This window comes from Barbus barbus, assembly GCF_936440315.1.
Source record: "Barbus barbus genome assembly, chromosome: 19".
NCBI classification, from domain to species: domain Eukaryota; kingdom Metazoa; phylum Chordata; class Actinopteri; order Cypriniformes; family Cyprinidae; genus Barbus; species Barbus barbus.
In genome coordinates this window covers 3,630,798-3,653,941 of record NC_136747.1, presented here as the reverse complement: position 1 = coordinate 3,653,941, position 23,144 = coordinate 3,630,798, and the positions used below count along the sequence as shown (strand labels likewise).

Here is a 23,144-nt window from a genome sequence, read left to right as displayed (position 1 = left end):
CAAAACTTTAAAGACTTACAGAACAAATTAAAATAGACATTAAGCAGCAAGGATACAAATTCTGGGAGCTAACAAGTCTTTATTTGAAAGTTGATCAAACAAACAGTGTCATTCTAGACCAATCCACACGTTATTAGTCCTGGCTTGCACCACTCATGTAACTTCTTCCACTTGCTGGTCAGGAGCTGCTGATAACCTAAAAATAAAGTGCATAAAGTTACCATAAGTCATAATAGACCGCACAGTCAACTCAAATTGACAAGCACTGATCTCAGTCCCATATCCGCAAGTTTCATCCAGCAGTCACCAATAAAATGTCTGTCATCCATGATCAGGAATCACTGTACTCCATTAAAAGCAGACTTAATAAAGTGCATACCTGCACTAGCTCCACCGGTCCCACGGGTCATCAGCACCTGTATGAGAAACTTAGAGGACGGTCACCATGCACGATCACTTCAGCAGCCAGACCGACGCAGACACCAGCGGACGGGCCAGTCAAAGACTATTGAGAACCTGGAGCACACGGACAGCACAGGCTCTCAAGAAGCGTGCGGAAACACCACAGATGCTGAACTTACACGGACCCACACACCAGACGTCTTCTCACAGACAGCACTGCAACATCTGAAGAGACAAGACAACATTAAAGCCGAAGACATACCAATGGAGCACCATAAACTATAAGAGAAGTTACACTCGGCTCAGGAACGTTTGAGTCTCATAATAGAGCTGCTCTCTCAGAGAGGGCAAGTTTGTCATCACAGCCAGCGTTAAAACAAAATAACCTTCAACTGATACCAACCTCTTCGAGACGGCGGCTCACTCAGACCACCTCAAGCGGTGTTTTAATGGGGCGTCTTGTTTATAAATCAATTCATTTTGCATCATCCCACCTGCAAGAAAGAGACACAGCGAACGTTAAGCAGGGCTACTTAAAGACAGACATCCGTGTTGTCCTTTTCCTTAATGTTGCTGGGACAGCTACAGGTGAACTGTACAGCGACCGTCGGTAAAAGTGTTGCTTTTGGCTCCCATTTGACCGCATCCGTTATAGAGGAACGGGAACGGCTTCGATCAGGGCCAAGACTCCACTCTTATATCATTAACAGATCACATGCAGACTTGTTTACCCTCTTTTAAAATGGCCAAACGCTCATTAGTCACTAAAAAGCGCTCCCATGAAAGCGCGCACGGTCCCTGTAACCGTAACGTTACATCGTTAAAGACGAATCAGCGTTACCTCTGCAGTAGCGATCGCGGTGGAACCACGTGGTGACCCGACAAACAGAAAAATAGAGGAAATCAGGGAGGCATCCACGGAGTAACGTTACAAATATAAGATATATATGAGTTAAAACAACCCAGACCCTGAGCAATGCAAACAAAATAGCCTAAAATATCATAGCTTTGGAAGCTACTCTACAAACAGCGTTGCATTAATTCACAAATCCAAAAAAACTGCTTTCAGAATCCTTATAAGAGTTTGCAAGTCACTATTAATATTTAAAACTGGAAGAGTGATTTATTCGCGGCCGTTACACGCTGCATCGCGATTACTAATAACCTCCATAAACACTCATCCGGGGCTGAACGCCTGTAATTCACAAACCAGCGCGTGCTGTAACACCCAAACTAACTATTAATGAAACCTAGCTATTAAAACATAGCATACAAGCGCCGATGTTTCACGAGTGTGTAAAACTCACCTTCATTCTCGGAGAAGACGGGCTGAAGGAGGAAGAGGTGGACGTGACGCGGACTTTTATACAGCGAAACGTAACGCTGATTGGTCAACGGGCTCGTCGCTGATTGGTTGAATGAGATGGCTGCGTCGCAACGCCTGATGGGATATGTAGTTCTGATTTGTAGAATGTAGTTCTAGGATTTTTCTGACATCTCGGATATATATTTGACGGTGTTTGATGACTTTCTTTTATTTATTCAACTGAAAATGATTTTTGTTCAATGTGAAATATATTTGTAATATGCATATATGTTGAAATTATAAAGTAATTAGCATGCTGTTGTTGTTAAACCCGTGTTCTGACTTGCTTTTACACATTGGCTGGGAATTATAACTGATAGCTCCAATAAATAATAATAAAAAAGGAGAGAAAACACAAAACCCATGATTATGTAATGGCTAATTCCATCTGTCCACAGATTATGCCACGAACTCCTAATTATGTGATCAGGATTAGTGGGATACTGGTCAGATGATGAAGATAACCTCATTAAGCGCTTTATTTATTTATTTTATTTTTGGGATTGTTTAATTATATAGTGAATCCCCGACAGCCTCAATAAGGAGTGTTTCAGCACCACGGACAGAGCCAGAGCTGATCCACTAACCACAAACACACTCATGAACACATGAATGCATCGCTGCACGGTCTGGTCTGGTAACAGCTCCAACGAGACTCCTGTCCACATCACGCAGCACAGCTCTTGTACCGGATCGGGAAAGAGCCATACGATATATTCTTGTTTTCTGCCTTAGCTGACATAGCCTTTATATGTAATGGAAATCAGCGGCTAGTGTGTTGGTTATTAAAGCATTGATATGGAAAGGTGATGAAACTGAATTGACCTGTGCATAAACCTGCCAGCCAATCAGAATCCAGTATTCAGACAGACCATATATCCTATATATGTGACCCTGGACCACAAAACCAGTCATAAGTGTCCATTTTTTCAAAATTGAGATTTATACATCATCTGAAAGCTGAATAAATAAGCTTTCCATTGCTGTATGGTTTGTGAGATACAACTATATGAAAATCTGGAATCTGAAGGAGCAAAAAAATCAAAATACTGAGAAAATTGTCCAAATGAAGTTCTTAGCAATGCATATTACTAAATTAAGTTTTGATATATTTACGGTAGGAAATTCACTAAATATCTTCATGGAACATGATCTTTACTTAATAATAATTTTTGGCATAAAAGATAAATAGATCATTTTAACTTCAGGATCACATATATATTATAACCAAAATTGTAGGATTGTAACCCTTTAAATGCCAGTTTCTTTACATAATATAATGCCACTGTGTTTTTTTTAAACACTAAACAAGTGTTTGGTTTTCCAATATTTCGGATTATTAAAGCAGTCTTGGGTAGCTGTTAATGATTAATACGCATATCTGATATCCATCACACCCACACAATTATAATAACGTCATTGCAATTCAATTAGCCTTTTTTGCCCAGCACAAGCATAATAATAATAATAAAACAATGCTTAATAATGTTTTAATGAAAAATATATTCTTAAATGCTACTGTTTTTTGGAGGATGTTCACTCATGTTATTAATTATTAAAAACATTTTTTTTAGCATTGGTGTTTTATACGAGCAATAAACCAAGAGGTCTTGCTTTACAGGGACTTTACTCTCATTACTCCGCTTCACGCGCTGTTCACTGGCAGCTACTAAAACCCTCGTAGCTATTGCTTTATAAATATTACATAAACACACTAAACAAACGCTTATGCAAGCCTGCTCGTATGGGAACAGCATTATAGGGAAAGACGCTTATTCAGCTTCCTGCAGATCTCAAATGAAAGTAATGTAGTGGCACATTATTTAGAAGATGGATGTGAGCATGAGCATCACATGACTGCAGCACATCCACCTCAGACTCAGCCCCCACCTTCATCCTCCTCTCCACAAGCTCCATGTAAACACCGCTTTGTCTCTGAGCCCGTGGCTGGAGCTCGCCATGCCATGGATACTTTATGGCAATACCAGTTCAGGATCATTTTACTGGGGGACTCGACGGTGGGCAAGTCATCTCTGCTCAAGAGGTTCACGGATGGTGTATACAGCGATGTAGCGGACCCGACGGTCGGGGTGGATTTCTACGCCCGTGCACTAGACATCGAGCCCGGCGTTAAAATCAAGCTACAGCTATGGGACACAGCCGGACAAGAGAGATTCAGGTCAGTCTTGTGTTTTATTCCTATTATGTTGGCTATAGTGCTACACACAGAATGAGTGCTTCGCTATATGATTTAATCACATTTTGTGGTGCCATTGAGTGTGTAATATTGTGCAGAGCATGTATATTTCAGTATGCATCTCTTTAAATCAGTATATTTCACCTGCTGTGTGTCGTGTAATAAGGTTCACGCAGGCGTTCGCAGGCCTAGAGCTGTTTATGAATGAGTTAAACGGGCTCATCTCATTGATTTGTTCCAGCATCACATGCCTCACCTGTTTGGACTCTGATGATGAGCATGTGTTTGGTTTAGGATTGTCACTGGGCTCAGATCCTGCTGTCTCTGATCTGTTTGCCCTATATTTCGAAGCACTGCCTGCCTTCAGGGAAGCACAAACATCCCATCCTCAATGCTTTAAAGAACTGTTCATGAAATCTGAATGATCAGACACACACTGTACTAATTTCCACATGATATGTGTGTCTGATCATATAATGATGTACAGATGAATTGGACATACGCATTCTCCGCTTAACATTTTTATGATCTATTAGGATTAAATGTGCAATTAAAATCTATTTCAGTAAAGATGGATTATGGCCAATGGTGCCACTGCAGATGCAAAATGTATATAGCATAGATGGACACATTGCTTGAATATGTGCCAGTGCTATTGCCACACAGGGAAATAAACACAGAAATAAGGAATGCATTCATTTCTAGCCGCAGTGGCCTCCGTAGGTTTAATGTTGTCCTCCTGATACATTTTTGTGTCTTTATTGTCACTGATACATTTTTTTTCCATTTTTGTGTCATTTTTCCAAGGTTGTTTATTCTTTTAAATGCAACTTTTCTCACAAGTGCTTCACTGCAACCTTGAATTTTGCTGCTTTTTTCGAGAAAACAAGGGAAGAGTTGAAATAATTGAAACATTATGCCACAAATGCTGTCAAACTTGTATGGAACTAGGGTTGCAAAAAGGCAGTACATTTCCAGAAAATTTCCACAAATTCTGGAAGCTTTACAGGAATTTTTTTAGAAATTGTCTGCCTCTTTGCAACCCTATATGGAACCCAAAATATTCCTTTACAATGATCTGCATTTAATGGGGTCATCGGATGCCCATTTTCCACAAGTTGATATGATTCTTTAGGGTCTTAATGAAAAGTCTATAACATACTTTGGTTAAAATTTCTCAATGGTAGTGTAAAACAACACCCTTTTTACCCCGTCAAAAACAGCTCTGTTCACTGTTTCGGTGCATGTCCCTTTAAATGCTAATGAGCCCTGCTGACTCCGCCCCTCTTTTCCATGGGGTGATGAGCCATTCTCTGAGAGACTGTAAACTTTAGCCGTATTCATCGTGAAACTTGCTAAATTAGAACATTATCAGGAAAGGGCGATTTGCAAATATTCACAAAAAAACCTTATATACTCACTTCTTCTGGAGGTGAGGCTGGATCACGAATGATTCGCTCGAACATAAACACATTTAGGCAGATCGGGATCGGCGTAAAACAAACGTAATCCACTGCGTCTTCAGCGGCTCAGATGTTGGGAGTAAAAGACAACTGCTATGTCCATTATTAAATCCAACAACAAAACACCTCAATCACTTAGGAGCCATTCTTGCTCCGGCGTCGAAACAATGGCGGACTGTGTCTAGCTAACTCAGGACTAGTCTGTGCTAAAACATCACTGTCAGTCAACAATCATGGGAGGGGCCTAGGTCTGTATGATGTCACACAGCCAAGCATCTGAGAACGGCTTGATCTAAGAAAGGGGATATTATTTTTGGGGATTTAAAAAAAAAAAAAAAAGCACTGGGTGGATTTTTATCAGTATAGGGTGGTTGTGTACACACACTGCCAACACACATTTATGTTCAAACAACATTTTGCATCCGATGACCCCTTTGAAAATCTCTAGCCATGATTTGGTGCATTTAACCTGTTTAATCCCAATTTTTTTCCAGACATGAAAATATCCAGATGATGTGGCATTAGTAACCCTTTGAAATAATCGGAAATTGGGAAAGTGTGTGAAAAATTATGTTTTATGGTCGGTCACAAATGTGGCCGGTGGGATAATGCGTGCACTGAATTACCTTATTTCTGCAGTCATAAAAACTGTTATATATCTCATCACATTCTAGGGTTACTATTATGCATAAAACACCCTTATACAACACTGATAGGAATACTGAGATAAAAGACCAAAAAAAACAACCATCAACATATTTCAAAATTGTTACTTTATTGTAACATATATTATAAAATTGTTATATTAGTGCTACCAGTATTACGGTCACAGTCGGTCGTTGTAGAGCGAACGCAGGAGGCACGAGTAATCACAAACCGTCTTTATTAACGAAGCACAGGGGAGAATCAAACATGAGAACAGGAGTAGACCCGACAGGGGAGAAACACACAGACGGGAACTTAAATACACAGGATAATTACTTAAATGCAGGTGCAGGGAATGAACTAATTAGCCAGGCAAGAAACTGGGTCATGGAGCACATGGGGAGGGAAAACACAACAAAAACAGTCCAGGGGCGTGACAATTACAACATCAATATTGTCACTTATTTGTAACATTTGATATAGTGCAATGTTTTGTCATTGCAACATTTTAGTGCAGCCTTCACTGACGACTGCAATTGGATTTATATTGTAGACCTAAGCTCACTGTAATCCCACCGGTCACTATTGTGACCATCAAGATGTTTACTCATTCTATGACCACACTCAACAAAACTGAATATATGTGAATTCATATATTAATACTAGACACCCTAAAGATAATGTGGACCCATCTTTATGTTAACATACTTTACTAGCCTTTCGTTTTGGAGCTTTGATGCATCCATCATCTTCTCAAGGTGCAAACAGGAAATAAACTGCTCTGGTCATGTGACAATTTACACTAATCATGTGAAACTGCACATATTTCATTGAGACCCTTTATTTTTTTCCATATTTGCGGGAAATGCACTAAAACATCAGTCAGTAAGGTTTTTAGAGCTTTATAAATGAAACACACAATTGTGACCGGTGATATTAAATGGGTTAATTATAAGAGTCTTTAAAATATATCATCTGCTTCATCCCGTCAGGTCCATCACTACTTCCTACTATCGCAACTCTGTGGGCGGCCTCTTAGTCTTCGACCTGACGAACAGGAAGACCTTCGATCACGTGCGGGAATGGCACCGAGAGGTCAGCGAGCACATCTTGCCTCATCACATGGTCTACATCCTAATCGGCCACAAGAGCGACCTGAGCCGCGACCGCAAGGTGACACGGGACGAGGCGGAGCAGCTGGCGGCCGAACTCGGCATCCGCTACGTGGAGACCTCGGCCAAGTGCAACAGCAACGTGGAGCGTGCTTTCGAGCTGCTCACACGGGACATCTATGAGCTGATGAAGATGGGTGAGATCTCCACGCGCGACGGCTGGGACGGGGTCAAGAGCGGCCTCACAGCTAAAGTTCTTTATCTCGCCGAGGAAGAAGCGGAGCGAGAAAAGAGCTGCAACTGCTGACTCCCACAAGCCACCTGTAATCGCTCACCTGTGTATCAGTCGGTCGTCGCTTTCACTAACGTGTTGCATCATGGTCACTGCGTCAGGCCTGGACCGCTGCACTTACCTTGTTGTCACTGTCTGAGGTTGATGGTACAAGCCACTCGAAGGTGTAGTATATTTGGGCTTGAATGGACAGGCCCTGCTTCATATTGTTGGAGATCACATCATGTTCTGAAGTTTGCACCAATCTTGTGCGGATAAAGGATTTTAGACTCTAGTTGTACTTCACATCCGCTGGAGCTAATATGATTTATTTGGCTTGCTCCTTTCCCTTTAACCATTATTACTATAGTACTGTTAACATTTAGAAAGAACATATTGTGATTTCAATCTTATCTACTTTAAAAACCCCGTAAAATGGCTTGACTACGTGGTTTTATTTCCTGTGTTGGCATTCCTTATTGAAACAGGAAGTTGGAGACGGACAAATGGCTTGTCCTTAAAACAAACTACATCAATAGCCATTAGTTTATGTCAGTGCCATGAGCCATGCTACTTCTTATTGCTAGTCAGTGGCGGGTGGTATTAGGAGAAGGGCTTTTTAGAGCGTAATATATTCCCTGTAACAAAATACTGAATGTGTGTTTTTAATAGTTTTTAGGACTACACATAGCACATAAATGCCATCTATATTCATAAGAGTCATGGAATGAAAGCCACTGGAGTCTTTAAATGGCTGGTAGACATAATTAATAGGTATAAAGGCAAGACTATGAGGCCGTTCACACAGAATGCATTTTACCAATGTGCGATTTTTCTATTGTGTTTCTATGTAAACACACGCTAGACGGACGTGTAAGACCATTGTGCTCACTTCTTACACAAGCTTATTACTTCTCGCACAAGCGATGCGTTTTAAAGGAACACTCCACTTCTTTTGAAAACAGGCTAATTTTCCAACTCCGCTAGAGTTAAACAGTTGAGTTTTACCGTTTTCGAATCCATTCAGCCGATCTCCGGGTCTGGCGGTAGCACTTTTAGCGTAGCTTAGCATAGATCACAGATTAGATTAGACTGATAGCATCTCGCTCAAAAATTACCAAAGAGTTTCAATAATTTTCCTATTTAAAACTTGACTCTTCTGTAGTTACACTAAGACCGATGGAAAATGAAGTGTTGTGATTTTCTAGGCCGATATGGTTAGGAGCTATACTCTCGTTCCGGCTTGATCGGCTGAATGGATTCGAAAATGGTAAAACTCAACTGTTTAACTTTTTTCTGTTATTTCCGTTATTGCACCACATCTCAAAAGCTCGTCTCAAGTCCTTTGCATTCTGCGCTGTGCTTTAAGGTGCCCCCTAAGGTGTTTTTTACACGACACTGTTATTACCTAAAAATTTAAAAATTGTATGCCTTTTTTGGCCATTGCATTTGGGCTTGAAAACACATTTGAAAAAGCGTTTCAAAGTGTACGTTTTTTGAGAAACAATACCATTGTATAAGCTATAAAAATGCTAATCTGTGAAAATGGTAACATCATGAGCATATGTATTATGTGTTCAATCTATAGGCATGCACACGTTTCTTTACAAAGTCGCATTGCCAACTACTATTGGCATGCAATACAGCAATTTTAGTACTTTTCACGGATCCATGTGAACGGCGATCATTTCGTTGGCGCCTGTACACAAAACTCTTCTGAAAAGCAAAGGAAATAGACCGTTGTCGTGTAAACATACCCTAAACCTCCCATCAAACTGATCGCTGGGTCTGCAAACATAATTTCACACATTCAACAATACATTACTCCTTAAAGGGTTAGTTCATCCAAAAATGAAAATTATGTCATTGATTACTTACCCTCATGTCGTCGTGGTACTGCCATGAATGTGTGTCAAAGACTGGCACGGAACAGAAGAAATTGTTGAATAATGTGTTTTTTGCGCACAATAAATATTCTAGTAGCTGTGTAACATTACGTTTGAACCACTCATGTCACATGGACTATTTTAATGATGTACTTACTACCTTGAACGTAGCAGTTCCATTGCTGTCTATGGAGGTTCAGAAAGCTCTCAGATTTCATCAGCAATATCTTAATTTGTCTTACGGGTTTGGAACGACATGAGGGTGAGTAATTAATGACAGAATTTTCATTTTTGGGTGAACTATCCCTTTGATACCACTTTGTTTTTTACAGCCCAAATTGAGCAGACATTATTATGAGCACAGAGCCAAAATACTGTAATAATTCAGGAAATAATCATGAATGCAACCTATTGTAAAAGGTCACCTTGCCCGTGATGCGTGAGTAATATCTGCAGACCTCGACAGCATGATACAGTCCCGACACAAAGCCTGTTCCAAAAAGATAGTCAGCAACATTATGCCGCCATTGAAATGCCATATTTCGGCACATGTATATAACCACATCTCATTCAATATGGGAAAATATCAATTCAAATAAATTGACTATTTTACCCAGTATTTATGGTGCTATGTATTTTTTGTGCTTATTAGAGTATCACAGCATGCAAACAAGTCTAAAACAAATTTCCACCTATGTGTACCATTTCAAATGAGTCACTTATGAAGTTTCATTGGTTCGGATGTCGCCTTACGCCCAAAGTAACAGTTTTCAACTTCGGAGACCATTGGAGCATTGCCACCTGAGCAATCTGGCTATGCTTGTACCATGCTGGAGATATGCATGCTCTAGTGTATACTTTGAGCTGACTAGAGACTGGAACAGAGCTGTAGAGAAAAACAAAACATGCTCAATACACACAGTACTCCATATTAACAAGACTTATGTACTTCACCCAGCTGAACTAAACGAGCTGATCACAGCACCACCTGCTGTAGTTTCCACTAAGCAGCAATATAACAAGTGAAAACAATTCCCATAGACGTGCTGGAAGTTCACACCAAGAACAATATCTATAACAACAACTATAAAGTTTTACTAATCATTCGAATCCAATCAGAATCCACTTGACTTTAAAGAGCATGAACATAGTGGCAGACGAAGATCTGCAGTGCGTGCTTATAATAGACAAAATCTCATCAGGCATTGGTGCAGACGCTAATAAAGCGATCATTTTAGTTATAGTTATCATTCTTGGTGTGTACGAGGGACCCAAGCCATATCTACATACCAGAGACTTGCAAGAGGGCATAGCAATGCCAAAACGACCACATATAGTAGCATTGCTCTGGCAACTGCCCACAAGCAGCACTAAAAATCTAGTTTCTTGGAGGCTGAACTCGCTAACACCAGGACCCTGTCTCATGCACTGACTGTAAATAACCCAGACCACGTGCTGCTTCAGATCAAGGCAGAGGATATAACAGCTATAAGGGCACTCCTCATCTCACCAGCACGTCAGTAAGACTTCAGTCATGCTTGCTGTACAGAGGTTTTGCAGGCTGAGTCTTAGTTCCATCACGTAATGTCTGTGTTACTGGGTGTGTTTGTACATACATTTCTGTACGTCTAAATGCATTGTAAATAGCAGCAGGGCACAAAGTACTTACATGTCAGGTGTGGCTTTAATGGAAGCTAAAGGTTTGTGTGGCTTAACCGCAGGTCAACATACTACGCATACTCTAATTCAGAGCCAGTATGAAAATAGAGTATGAGAAAGCATTTAGATTTTACAGACCAAGTGTCAAATTCTCCCAAACTGTCAAATTATGATATATATGTGACTCTGGACCACAAAATCAGTCATAAGGGTACATTGTTTTGAAATTGAGATTCATACATCATCTAAAAGCTGAATAAATATGCTTTCCATTGATGTATGGTTTGTGAGGACAATATTTGGCCGAAATAAACTATTTGAAAATCTGGAATCTGAGGGTGCAAAAAATACTGAGAAAATGGCCTTTAAAATTGTTCAAATTAAGTTCTCAGCAATGCATATTACTAATCAAAAATTAAGTTTTGATATATTTACGGTAGGAAATTCACTAAATATCTTCATGGAACATGATTTTTACTTAATATCCTAATGATTTTTGGCATAAAACAAAAATCTATAATTTTGACCCATACAATGTATTTTTGGCTATTTCTACAAATATACCTGTGCTACTGATGACTGCTTTTGTGCTCCAGGGTCACACATAGGTACACAAAGCTGATCATATGCAGACTTCTCATAGAAAATGAGACAACAATCAAAGATTCTGTTGCTTTTGATCCATGTGCTTTAGGACAATCAGGTTTCCCTGCTCATTTTCACTGCTTTATTGTGCAGATGAAAAGCATCAGATACATATGAGTGAGGTTGCAGAAAACTGGCTGTGTGTAAACTTTAACAATGAAATGAGTAAATAAGTCCAACTTTTCATCCAACACTAGAACCTACAAGACAGGGTTTATTTGTACAGATTTTTGGTCTTTTTCTTAATAAAACACATGCTGTAAAGTAACTGTTTTGGTTGAGACATGAAGGAAAATCAGACTAAGAAAACAGTGGAAACACTTTGTGGCCAAAACACTGACCTAAATGTGCTAAATGTTAGCAATTTTATAGAGATTGGAAGCTGTGTATACAAAGTTTTCAGGGATAAGAATGAGAGAAGTTAAAGTGTTGGATTAAGGCTAAATTTACCAATGCAATTCACACATGTAAAAAAAGTCGAATGCAGTGTGAAAGCCTCGTGGAAACATTTTCTGACCGTGACATTTAAAATTCTGATGGGTTGATTCAATTAGATTCTTTTGCCTCTGTAATATTTAAAGGAGTGCGTTTACATGTATAAATATTCAAATGAAGACCTGAAGGATTGAAATATGTGACCGCACTGCTGTTGTGTTGCGGTCACCGAACGGTTTTGCACAATTTGAGTAGTTTCTATGGCAACTGCATTCAATAAGTACTTACTCATGGCATATTTAACTGCACATATTGCTTCTCAAGTACTAGTTCACATATGAATGCATTATAACAATGATAAAATAATTTATGGTGGTGCCAAATACATTGTACACGCCCCTGGTGGTCAATAGAGAACAGCTCTATGACCCCATTTTAATAAAATTGGTTGCAGGGAAATAAATCGAATGGCTAGTGTAAATGAAATGAGTTTACTGTGTATTATAGATAGAGAGTAGAAGACTTCAGTATAACAGCAGGGCTTTCATTAGTCACTGTCCATTCTAACCACACACACACATCTGTGCAGGCCTTTATAAGGGTTCATCACTGATGTGGATGAGCAGAGTGAAATTTATTGCACATTTTAAATGTTAAATCAACTGTAATGATTGCTAATAGTAATGATGTAAATCAAGCTCTGGGCATTGTAAACTGTCAATATATTTGCATTGTGATTTGGTAAATGTCATATAAGATTCATTATGTTTAAATAAAATTAGAATTAAGATCGGTGTTCTCAATCTCTTGCAGTATGTTTTGTGTGTGTGTGTAAAAGATAAGCAGTTCAATATTATTGTTACAACTATTTCATCCGCTATACAGTCTTTCACAATTCTGTATAGTAATATGGTTTCAGACACCACTACAAATGGCTGTCCCCTCAAATAGTGCACTATATAAGGCTATAGGGGGCATTTTTGGGGTCATCCATTTGTTCAACTGATTTATTGAAAAACACTGAATCATTCAAGAATCAATATCCACCGCTGTGTTGCTCGGAGAGGCACAACGGTTGAAGCAACATTACACAAACTGGAAATGATGACAACAGATTTTGCGGAAAACTGCATACTTTCATCTTTCCGTCGTTTGAATTTTCATCCATAAATAAAGTGAAGTTACAACTATGCAGTGGAACTAGCTTGAAGCCACAGCAGCTGTCCTTCGAACCAAAAATAATTTGCAAGCAAAAATGGAAAGTGAGCAAATGTAATAAAACATGAATAAACATAGCATAGCATCATTACATAGCATCATAAGATTAACTAGATGTACAAAGTAATGTTTATGTTGGGAAGAATGCCAGTCTCTCAACCAGTTACTGCGTTGGTCTATTTGCCTATAGCCTAGACAAAGTTATAGCCTAGTTACGATCCATTTTTTGGTTGTTAAAAAAGGTGCCAATCAAATTTCTCCAGCCAATCAGTGATCAGCAGAGTTTACACGTCATGTTTTGGTAACGGTATGAATCACTTGGAACCTCAGCTGAGGTGGTACTGAAAAAAGTACCAGGTACCAGGTACTGTACTCAGTGGAAACCCACCCAAATGTGAACCGTACCATGCCGTACCACACTGTAAAACCCAACAAGTCACGGTAACTCAAACTGTTTGAGTAAACCGATTGCCTTAAAAACCCGACAAGTTAAGCTAACTCAAACCGTTTGAGGAAACTTATTACCTTAAACTATTTAAGTTTCTTAAAACTAACAATTATAAGTACTCTGAACTTATTTCAGTTGAGTTCACTAAGTAAATAAGTGATTAATTAAGTGCTGATTGAGCATTAGTGATGAACAGATGACAGAAAACAGAAACACAAGAACAACAACTAACTGAAATCAACTGAAATAAAATACATTAAATCTCAAGATCTAAACAACCCCACAAACAGCATCACCAGCTCCACTTATTAATAACCAGACTGATCTACAGAAGATCTGATTGAGAATTAACTAAGGTTTAGATGTTGATTTGTTTCATTTGAAGCAACCATGTTTGAGATCAGTGTCTGCTTTAGTTGGGCTCTTGACCCTTGAGTTTATTTCTTTCTTCTTTTTCTCTGGCTGTTGTAAGCACTCGAGCATATTTGCTGCACCTCAAAAGCCCAGAAAAATGATCAGTAGTTGATTGTTTCATATTTATTTTGACAATCATCTATTAGTGAACTGATCTTATTGAGAGTGAACATCGTCTCAACATCCATTTAAGCATAGATTAGACTTAATGCTTAAATGAATGTTGTATTGATTGTAATGAAAGCGATTCTAAGAGCCAGCGGTTCTGTGGCAGTCTGCTTATAAGGACTTTCCTAATAATTTGTCCACAATAAAAGTTTTAATCTATGGCATCAGCTCGACTCACACAGACATTAAGAATCAGCTTATGAACCTCAACCATGGTGACCATTTAAAAATAAAAAAATTATAATCATGTTGCTATGCATGCTGGCTACTAGCATAGGACAAAACTCATCAGTGGCTCCCAGCATGCATTGCTGCATGATTTTTTTTTTAATGGTCACCATTGTTGAGGTTCACAAACTGATTCTTGATGTCTGTGTGAGTCTAACTGCTGCCATACAGTAAAACTTTTTATTGTGGACAAACTGTTTGGAAAGTATTTATATTAACTGCCTGTCATAGAACCACTGGCTCTTAGAATCACTTTCACTAAAATCAATGCAACATCCATTTAATCAGAGATTAGACACACATTGAGTCTATATTCACTCTCAATGAGATCAGTTCACTAACTAATAATTCTCATTACAAATATACAGCAACCAACTACTGATCATTTTCTCTGGGCTTTTGAGTTACACACCGTTACAACAACCAAAGAAAAAAAAACTAACACAAATGTCAAGAGCGCAACTAAAGCAGACACTGATCTCAAACATGGTTGCTTCAAATGAAACAAATCAACATCTAAACCTTAGTTAAAGCTCAATCAGATCTTCTGTAGATCAGTCTGGTTATTAATAAGTGGAGCTGGTGATGTGGTTTGTGGGGTGGTTTAATCAGATTTAATGCATTTTATTTCAGTTGATTTCATCTAAGGCCATGGTGTTTCTCTTTTCTTCAGCGATTCTGTTTGTTAACAGCAGGTGTTCATCACTAATGCTCAAACAGCACTTAATTAATCACTTAATTACTTAACTGCAAGTTTTAACACTTACATGGTTTAAACCAAGGGGAATTTGTTTACTCAAACGGTTTGAGTCACCCTAACTTGTTGGGTTTTACAGTGCATGCAGTGGAAAAGCACCATATGTGATATTTATGGCTGCCCTCGACTAAGGATTTTTCTGGTCGACTAGTAGTCGTTCATTTTAAGCATTAATCGACTAATCGCACATGTATTAATAAACCGCACATGTATTAATAAACCATTTAAATCATTATAATGAGCTTTTAATTGCCTACATAGCCTATGAGCACTCAAGCACACACATAAAGCTTGCCACAGCACACCGGCAGAAGTAATGATTATGAATGTGTCAGGGAAAAACAGTAAGGAGGCTGCATTAACATTTTAATAATGCATTGATACACTAGTGCTTTCTCTTTTTTTTTCCCAGCTTACAGCGACACTGACTCATCTCCGCAGATGCACCTGTATGCATGTTTCATACAGATTACATGATCTGAGAACATTTGTTTTCCGTTTGAATTGGTTCATATGAAAGTAGACATTATCTCTATAGATATGCTTTCATTTCTGTAAGGCAAGTATACATGGAGTTTCTGAGTTTCGCAGACGGCAGAAAGCACATGCTTTTTGCTTTCATTATTTTACAAAAGCGCAATGTTTGTTGTTATTGTGAGTGCACACAAATAAACATATTCAAAAGATGTATTATTCTTATCTGTATGACCAAAAATGACAGAGTATTTGAAGAGCTAGTGAGAGCACCGGTGCCTCCATCTGTCCTGCACTCTCTGCACAGACATTAGATTGAGCGGCCATCAAAAGTTGCTAATACTTACATATTTCAGATGATAAGCCATATTTGAGGTCGATGAATGATGCTGAGGCATGCCCGATGTTACCATGCACCAGCCGCTAATGATCTGTCCGTGACTGAGTGACTTCACCTGTGGACTTTATTTTGTATTTTTTCCTGCAACTAAGCGACTAATAAAATTTTGGTCGACCGAGCCTCTTCTGGTCGACTAGCGCTTAGTGGACTATTAGGCCTCAGTGATATTATTAGCAATTACTAGGCTATTTTTAATGTCAGCGCTGCCAACTTTTAACTAATTACTTCAAACGTCAAAAAAAAAAAAAAAAAACTAAACAAAATAAAAACGGCATAAAACATTATTTTTTGGATATAAATTTTTCATTTTTGGAAGAGTTTTAATGTGGTTATTTATATTATAAGTTGAGGAGATGCTTCAGCAGCTAGAGGGCCAAAGGTTTTATTTATTTATTTTACAGTCTATTATTTATTTATTTTAACATACATATTGTTTGTAACATATCTATAACGTTTTTTTCAAATATATTAAGGGTGATTCTTCATTTAATGCTTGAAATATCTGTAGAAAGAAAGCGTTTCTCTGATGAATGTGGAAAAGGAGGCTGAAGAAGGCATGGTTTAGTATATTGTAATAAACAGTGTTTTTTAATGCTGTATTATATAGTTTTACTTAGTAAATCTACCATATGTTCGGAGCTTTTTAAATCCCTTAGTCTGAAATAGATACTTTTTTTCCATGTCTACTTTATTCCCTCTCACAGACACTTACAGTAGATTAATTGAGTAATAGTAAAAACATTCTTACCTCTAAGATATTCTAGCACGTTGTTTATCTTTTGTAAATTTACTGTTTTCTCCTTCAAACATAGTTTCTTGTTATTAGCCATTCAGACGCCGCCGGCACAGCATTAGAGCGATATGATTGGCCGAGGGGCTTGTCAATCATGACCGTCACCGCCCCCGTCCCATGATGCTTCACTCTAGAATATCTTCCTACACATCTGTTTTAAGATAATGTAGCATATCAAACAGCAAATACATATATAGTGTCGTACTAAATCTCCTGCAGTATGAGATTGTGAAGCACAGTGAATCTGATCGCTGTTTAAGTGACCACAGGAATGAGTTACCGTCTCTGAGACGCGCGGCTCCTGCAACATGAGCTTCAGTCAGAAAGAGTGTAGGTTAAAAAGGGCATCTGCCATGACTGGTGTATCTGTGGAAGGGATTCTCTGACACAGTTACGGAATCGCTATCAAGAGATTTCGGATGCACAATTTTTAAAACTCGGGGCTGCCAATGATCTTTATTCTTGGCGCCCCAAAATAAGTTGTTAAAGAAAGATTTGTAAAGAATAAAAAAAAGACATATTTTGAAGGATGTCAGTAATATCAATGCATTTTCATGAGTTTTTCATGGTTTAAACAGTCAGGCATTCATGGTTATTGCCATTTATTTGATTATCCTTCAGTAATAATAATAATTCATAATTTCAATAAACCCATAATTGTGATGATGATGGATTTGTTGCAGCTGCTTGCCATTATTTATAGTTAAATACAGATTTAACATCATTAAAAGATAGCTATGATGCTGTTTTTGAAATCAAATCTTTGCATAGCTATGACAGGAAAAACAAACCAAAAAAACTGTTAATCTTAAAAAAGGAAATCAAATAAGCATCCTATTCTGTGTCCTAAACTCCTGAAACATCGGCGTCTCTTATTGTAGAGCACTCAATGCAATTTGGGAAAGAAATCAATCAAATCTGTATGTGGTTATTAAAATATTCAGATGTAACGTCTTTGTAATCGTTAACATTTTCATAAGTAACTGTAATTTAATTACACTTTTTTTTTTCTCAGTAACGGTCACAGATTACAGTTACAAATATTTTGGCTAACATTATTTTACGGTGTCCTTGTTACATGTTTATATTACTCAGTACTTAAAAGTACTCTATATTGCCAAAAGTATTGTATTTATCATTATATGCTTAAACATTAAGATTTATACTCATGGAAATGACTAAAGTAGTCAAACCTGTTCATTAGAAGGGGGTGCCAATACTTTTGGCAATATAGTTACACAAGGACACCTTAAAATAAAGTGTAACTTTATTTTGTAATTAAATTACGTAATTCCGTTACATGTAACTAGTTACCCCCCAACACTGAATATTAGGACAAATTTGCAAATAAATTCAAGTTTATTTGTATAGCACTTTTTATGATACAAATCGTTGCAGCTGCAGGACAACCAGCTAGCAGTGCATTACAATAGTCCAGTCTAGAGGTCATGAATGCATGAACTAGCTCTTCTGCATCAGAAACAGGTAGCATGTTTCGAAGCTTGGCAATGTTTCTGAGATGGAAGAATGCTGTTTTTGTAACATGGGAAATATGATTTTCAAAGGACAAGTTGCTGTCTAATATAACACCCAGATTTTTGACTTTAGAGGACGTAACAGTACATCCGTCTAGTTGCAAATTGCAATCCAAGAGATTCTGTGTACGGTTTTTTGGTCCAATAAGTAATATCTCTGTCTTATCTGAATTTAGTAGGAGGAAATTATTGGTCATCCAATCTTTAACAATTTTTACACAATCTATTAGCTTAGATAGTTTAGAAGTTTCATCTGGTCTTGTTGAGATATATAGTTGAGTATCATCAGCATAACAATGAAAACTAATCCCGTATTTTCTAATAATGTTACCAAGAGGCAACATGTATATTGAAAATAGCAGAGGACCTAGGACAGAACCTTGTGGTACTCCATACTTTACTGGTGATAATTGCGATGACTCCTCATTTAAATGAACAAAGTGGTAGCGATCGGACAGGTAGGATCTAAACCATCTTAAAGCCTGCCCTTGAATACCAGTATAGATTTGTAATCGATCTATGATCATGGTCTATAGTGTTGATCGCAGCACTGAACGCATGAATGTTCAAAAATGTCCTGAATTCCAGTTGCAACAGCAGTTTAATTAAATAATAGGCCTAACAACTAAAAAAAATAACACAACAACAAAAAAAATCTGTCTGTTTTTGCAAATAAACTCCTGATATATCTGAAGCAGACCACTTGAAAGATCAAGCTGATGTTGTGTTGTAGGCTACTTCACACAAACACACAGCATGAACAGACTTACTACAACACACAGCGACTTCACTTATTTCCACAGACCTTCCCATAAAGCTGGCTTATTTCGGCAGGAACAGTGCTGTGTGTAGCGCAGTCTCTCATGGCTTTGTCTGAACAGGGACGAGCTCGAGCAGGAAGTGGAGCTCAAGCAAACTGCGCATGTTCACGCAAAGCCTCTCGCAATGCAAGGATGGCACCGAGCGCGATCTAAACGGTAAGACCGGTCCAAACTCTGCGGATAAACGCCTCGAGCGCGGCGGAGCACTTCGGCGGACCGTCGACCAGAAGCGTCCGCGGAAGCCTCGTCGAATGGCGGAGGAGCGTCGCGTCGTTTGTGTATGTGCGTCCCGCCGCACGGGAGACGTCATGAGAACAGAGCACCGCGGCGCGACGCCAGCGCGTCATTTAGATACAGCACGGCTCGCGAACGCTGCGTGAATTAGCTGCGCTCGAGGTGTTTGTGAATGTGCTGTTTGTTTGTAAACACACCTTCACTCCCAAACGAGCAAACAGCGAAATGAAGCTGTGGGTTAGCCTAGCGCGTTAGCATCAAGTCCAGCAGAGCAGTGAGAATGAAATGGCGCGCTGTGAAGGGCTAACATGCTAACCGAGTTAGCCACCGAAGAGCACAACACTTCTAAAAACTGCAGTCGCTTAGAAACATTCACCATGGCAACCATCATAGTTTCCGCCGCAACACCTCAGATATTACTGCAGTTAAATCATAATAAACCCATCCGGGCACTGCAGCGGTGTTAGTTTGGCTAATGAATGATAGCTGATATTGGTAACTTACCATGGTCAAATGTAATGGGGTAACTTACAGTGATCATATACACTGTATTTATTTACTCCAACCTTATTCAAAGTATAGCATGGTATCATGTGCATGGTGCACGGATCTAGACAGATGAGCAAAACATGTATTTATTTACATATAATATCTACAAGTGCCTTGCAGTACGACAGCAGGGATTTTTATTTTAGTTGTGGATATAAAACTAGTAGTTTATGTAGTTAGTAAAAGGGCCATGACTGCTGTATCTGTGGAAGGGACAATTTTTAAAACCCGAGGCTGTCAATCATCATTATTCTTGGTGCCTCAATTTATTTCTCTAAAAAAAAAAAAACAAATTAAAAATTGAAAATATAAAGCGTTGAAGTCTACAGTGGTGTTTTAAATGGACACTTTCCATGTCGACTCATGTTACCCTTGTTTAATTGTAAAGTTTTATGTATTTAAGTTGCTTAAGAGGTGGAGCATGTTACAAAATGTATATATGATTAATTTCAGAAAGGTTTTTGGAATTACATGAACAAATTAATTGTGCCCATTAAGACTATTACGGAAATGAAACATGTTCAATGTTAAATTTTAAAGGTCTTCTACTTATAATCTACTAATCGGTATAATGGAATAAAAACAAAACATTTAAATGCATATTATTATTATGTAGACTACTGGCCAAAACTTTTAAATAAGAAAAAAAAAAAAAAAATCCAGTTAAAAATACAGTAAAAAGGGATATTGTGAAATATTATTACATTATTCAAAAGATAGTTTTCTATTGTAATATATTTTATTTAAAATTCAGTGTCACGTGATCTTTTAGAAATCATTCTTTTATTCAAGGACACACTAAATTGACCAAAGGGACAGTAAAGACATTATCAGCTGATTTTGAACACTGATGATAATAATGATGATGATGAGCAGCCAATCAGAATGATTTCACTGAAGTAATGATGCTGGAAATTCAGCTTTGATCACAGGAATAAATGACATTTTGCAATACAAATAGAAAGTAATTAATTTCTAAACATTTATTGCAAAGTTTGACTAAAATCCCAAATCTAAAGCAGGACTGTCATACTCCTCGGGGTTGAAGGAGAGCGTGGGCTATGGCAGAGACAGAAGTCACTGTGTCCATGGAGGACGTGATGGTGGTGAAGAGCGCTGAGGAAGAGGATGCAGATCCAGACAACCAAAGCAAGACTCAGATGATCCTGCAGCTGCAGCCCATCACAGCTGGGTGACCACAACACAAACATAATAACAATGCATCAAACCTGTCATATTAAACAAAAACTATTCTGGAGTAAACCGATGCAGCTATAGATGATGATTTATGTTTGATAGGCTTGGAGATGAAAGCAGCGAGACAGATGCTGCAGTTGTAGCTGTGGAGACACAAGGTAACCATGTCCTAAAATTTAACAGTGGGATTTTTTCTTCTCGTCATGACAGCAGGTTTTGCACAGCTCACGTGCATTTTATTAAATGCAGCATGTAGTTTAAACCATCTGTAATTCACATCATGATTATTAGCAGTAATCATTCTGTAGTTTCCTGCAAGCGCGTCTGCTCAAATTTATCAGCTCTCTCCAAGCAGAAGATTACGCTGTCACTAAATACACCTTGTGCAATTTTGCCACAATACACTCTTGTTGATGTGTGTGTATGTTCAGATGAGGCGTCTGCTGAAGGAGAGGATTTGGAGCTTGGTTATCCCATTACATGCGGCGAGAGTAAAGCCATCCTCCTATTCAAGAAGTTTGTCTGCCCAGGAATCAATGTCAGATGTGTGAAGGTTGGTGTCGTGTAGAGCTTAATGCTGCAGATAACCGCTGGTAATGTGTTTAATCTGGCTTTCTCTGTTTCCCCGCAGTATGAGGAGCAGTTGATTAGTCCAAAGCAGTTTGTGCACTTGTCGGGTAAAGCCACCTTGAAGGACTGGAAGCGAGCGATCCGGATGGGTGGGATTATGCTCAGGTCTGCTCAGGCTTTACGCACATGTGACCCTGGACCACAAATCCAGTCATAAGGGTCAAGTTTTGAAGCTTTCCATTGATGTATGGTTTGTTAGGATCGGACAATATTTAGCCGAGATACAACTATTTGAAAATACTAAAAAAATCTAAATATTGAGAAAATCGCCTTTAAAGTTGTTCAAATGAAGTTCTTAGCAATGCATATTACTAATCAGAAATTAAGTTTTGATATATTTAAGGTAGGAAATATATAAAATATTTGCATGGAACATGATCTTTACTGATTTTTGGCATAAAATAAAAATCTATAAATTTTGACCCATACAATGTATTTTTGGCTATTGCTACAAATATACCCCAGCGACTTAAGACTGCTTTTGTGCTCCAGGGTCACATATTTTTTAAATGCGCTTCAAAGGCACTCAAAATCGAGTTTTTCATGACCATTTTTATGGAATTAGTAATTTTGTTGCACTTTTTTTTTTTACAAGCTGTTCACAGAGAACGTTTATTATAATATTGCGTTACTCCCTAAAAAAGCAACTAATCATGTTACTTAGTTACTTTTTATGGAAAGTAATGTGTTACGTTACTTTTGCATTCGTTTTTAAATCTGGGCTGAGCTTACTTGTTTGTTTTTAATATAAAAAGTTCTTTTAAAAGTGAAATAAATACACCTCAGGCTACAGGAAGTGTAAAATCTTATCTGTACAGTAGAGGGCGCCGCTCAAATTGCATGAAGAATATGACACGGGAGAAGAAATACTTTTCCGCAATAATTTGTGAAATAAAATAATTCAAATATTGAAAAAAATAATAGTTTTGAAAAAAGTTACTCCGATATTTCCTTCTAAATTAACGTCTAAAAACACGAGATGCAGTGCTGAGGAATGCTTTTATAAAAAACGCAGAGCAGAATGCGTCCTCTGCCATGTTGCCAATTTGCTACTGTAAATAAAAGCTTGCAACACTTCTGATTGGTTCTCTGTTTTGGAACTGATATTAATGAGCAGTAACGCAATAAGTTACTTAACACTTGTAATATGTTACAAGTTACATAATCAGATTTTTTTTAAAGTAACTAGTGAAGTAA

The 23,144-nt window shown here is 38.2% G+C and overlaps 2 protein-coding genes and 1 long non-coding RNA gene across 5 annotated transcripts in view; 2 read left to right on the top strand and 1 right to left on the bottom strand.

Moving 5' to 3' along the window:
• Window positions 1-56: 56 nt before the first annotated feature.
• On the bottom strand, window positions 57-1,740 carry LOC306885075. Its single transcript, XR_013785506.1, has 4 exons — window positions 1,710-1,740; window positions 806-896; window positions 380-627; window positions 57-196 (listed from the first exon to the last, which is right to left on the bottom strand). It is a non-coding gene; the product is annotated as an uncharacterized lncRNA (long non-coding RNA).
• Window positions 1,741-3,732: 1,992 nt separating this feature from the next.
• Window positions 3,733-7,888, top strand: LOC306884969 (ras-related protein Rab-39B-like; the record flags this gene model as incomplete). Its single annotated transcript, XM_079441244.1, has 2 exons — window positions 3,733-3,947; window positions 7,066-7,888. The coding sequence occupies 2 exons, from the start codon at window positions 3,733-3,735 to the stop codon at window positions 7,490-7,492; spliced, it is 642 nt and encodes a 213-aa protein (XP_079297370.1). The 3' UTR covers window positions 7,493-7,888.
• Window positions 7,889-19,252: 11,364 nt separating this feature from the next.
• The window catches only part of LOC306885587 (glucocorticoid modulatory element-binding protein 1-like), a 29,833-nt gene continuing 25,941 nt past the window's right edge, over window positions 19,253-23,144 (top strand). The window contains exons 1-5 of one of the 3 annotated variants that reach the window (XM_079442228.1): window positions 19,253-19,493; window positions 21,143-21,312; window positions 21,420-21,475; window positions 21,749-21,870; window positions 21,949-22,052. In XM_079442228.1, coding sequence (XP_079298354.1) covers window positions 21,182-21,312; window positions 21,420-21,475; window positions 21,749-21,870; window positions 21,949-22,052 — 413 coding nt within the window. In that variant the 5' untranslated portion in view covers window positions 19,253-19,493; window positions 21,143-21,181. Of the gene's footprint in view, window positions 19,616-21,139; window positions 21,313-21,419; window positions 21,476-21,748; window positions 21,871-21,948; window positions 22,053-23,144 lie in introns of all 3 variants that reach the window. The other 2 variants (XM_079442230.1, XM_079442229.1) reach the window with 2 other exon arrangements.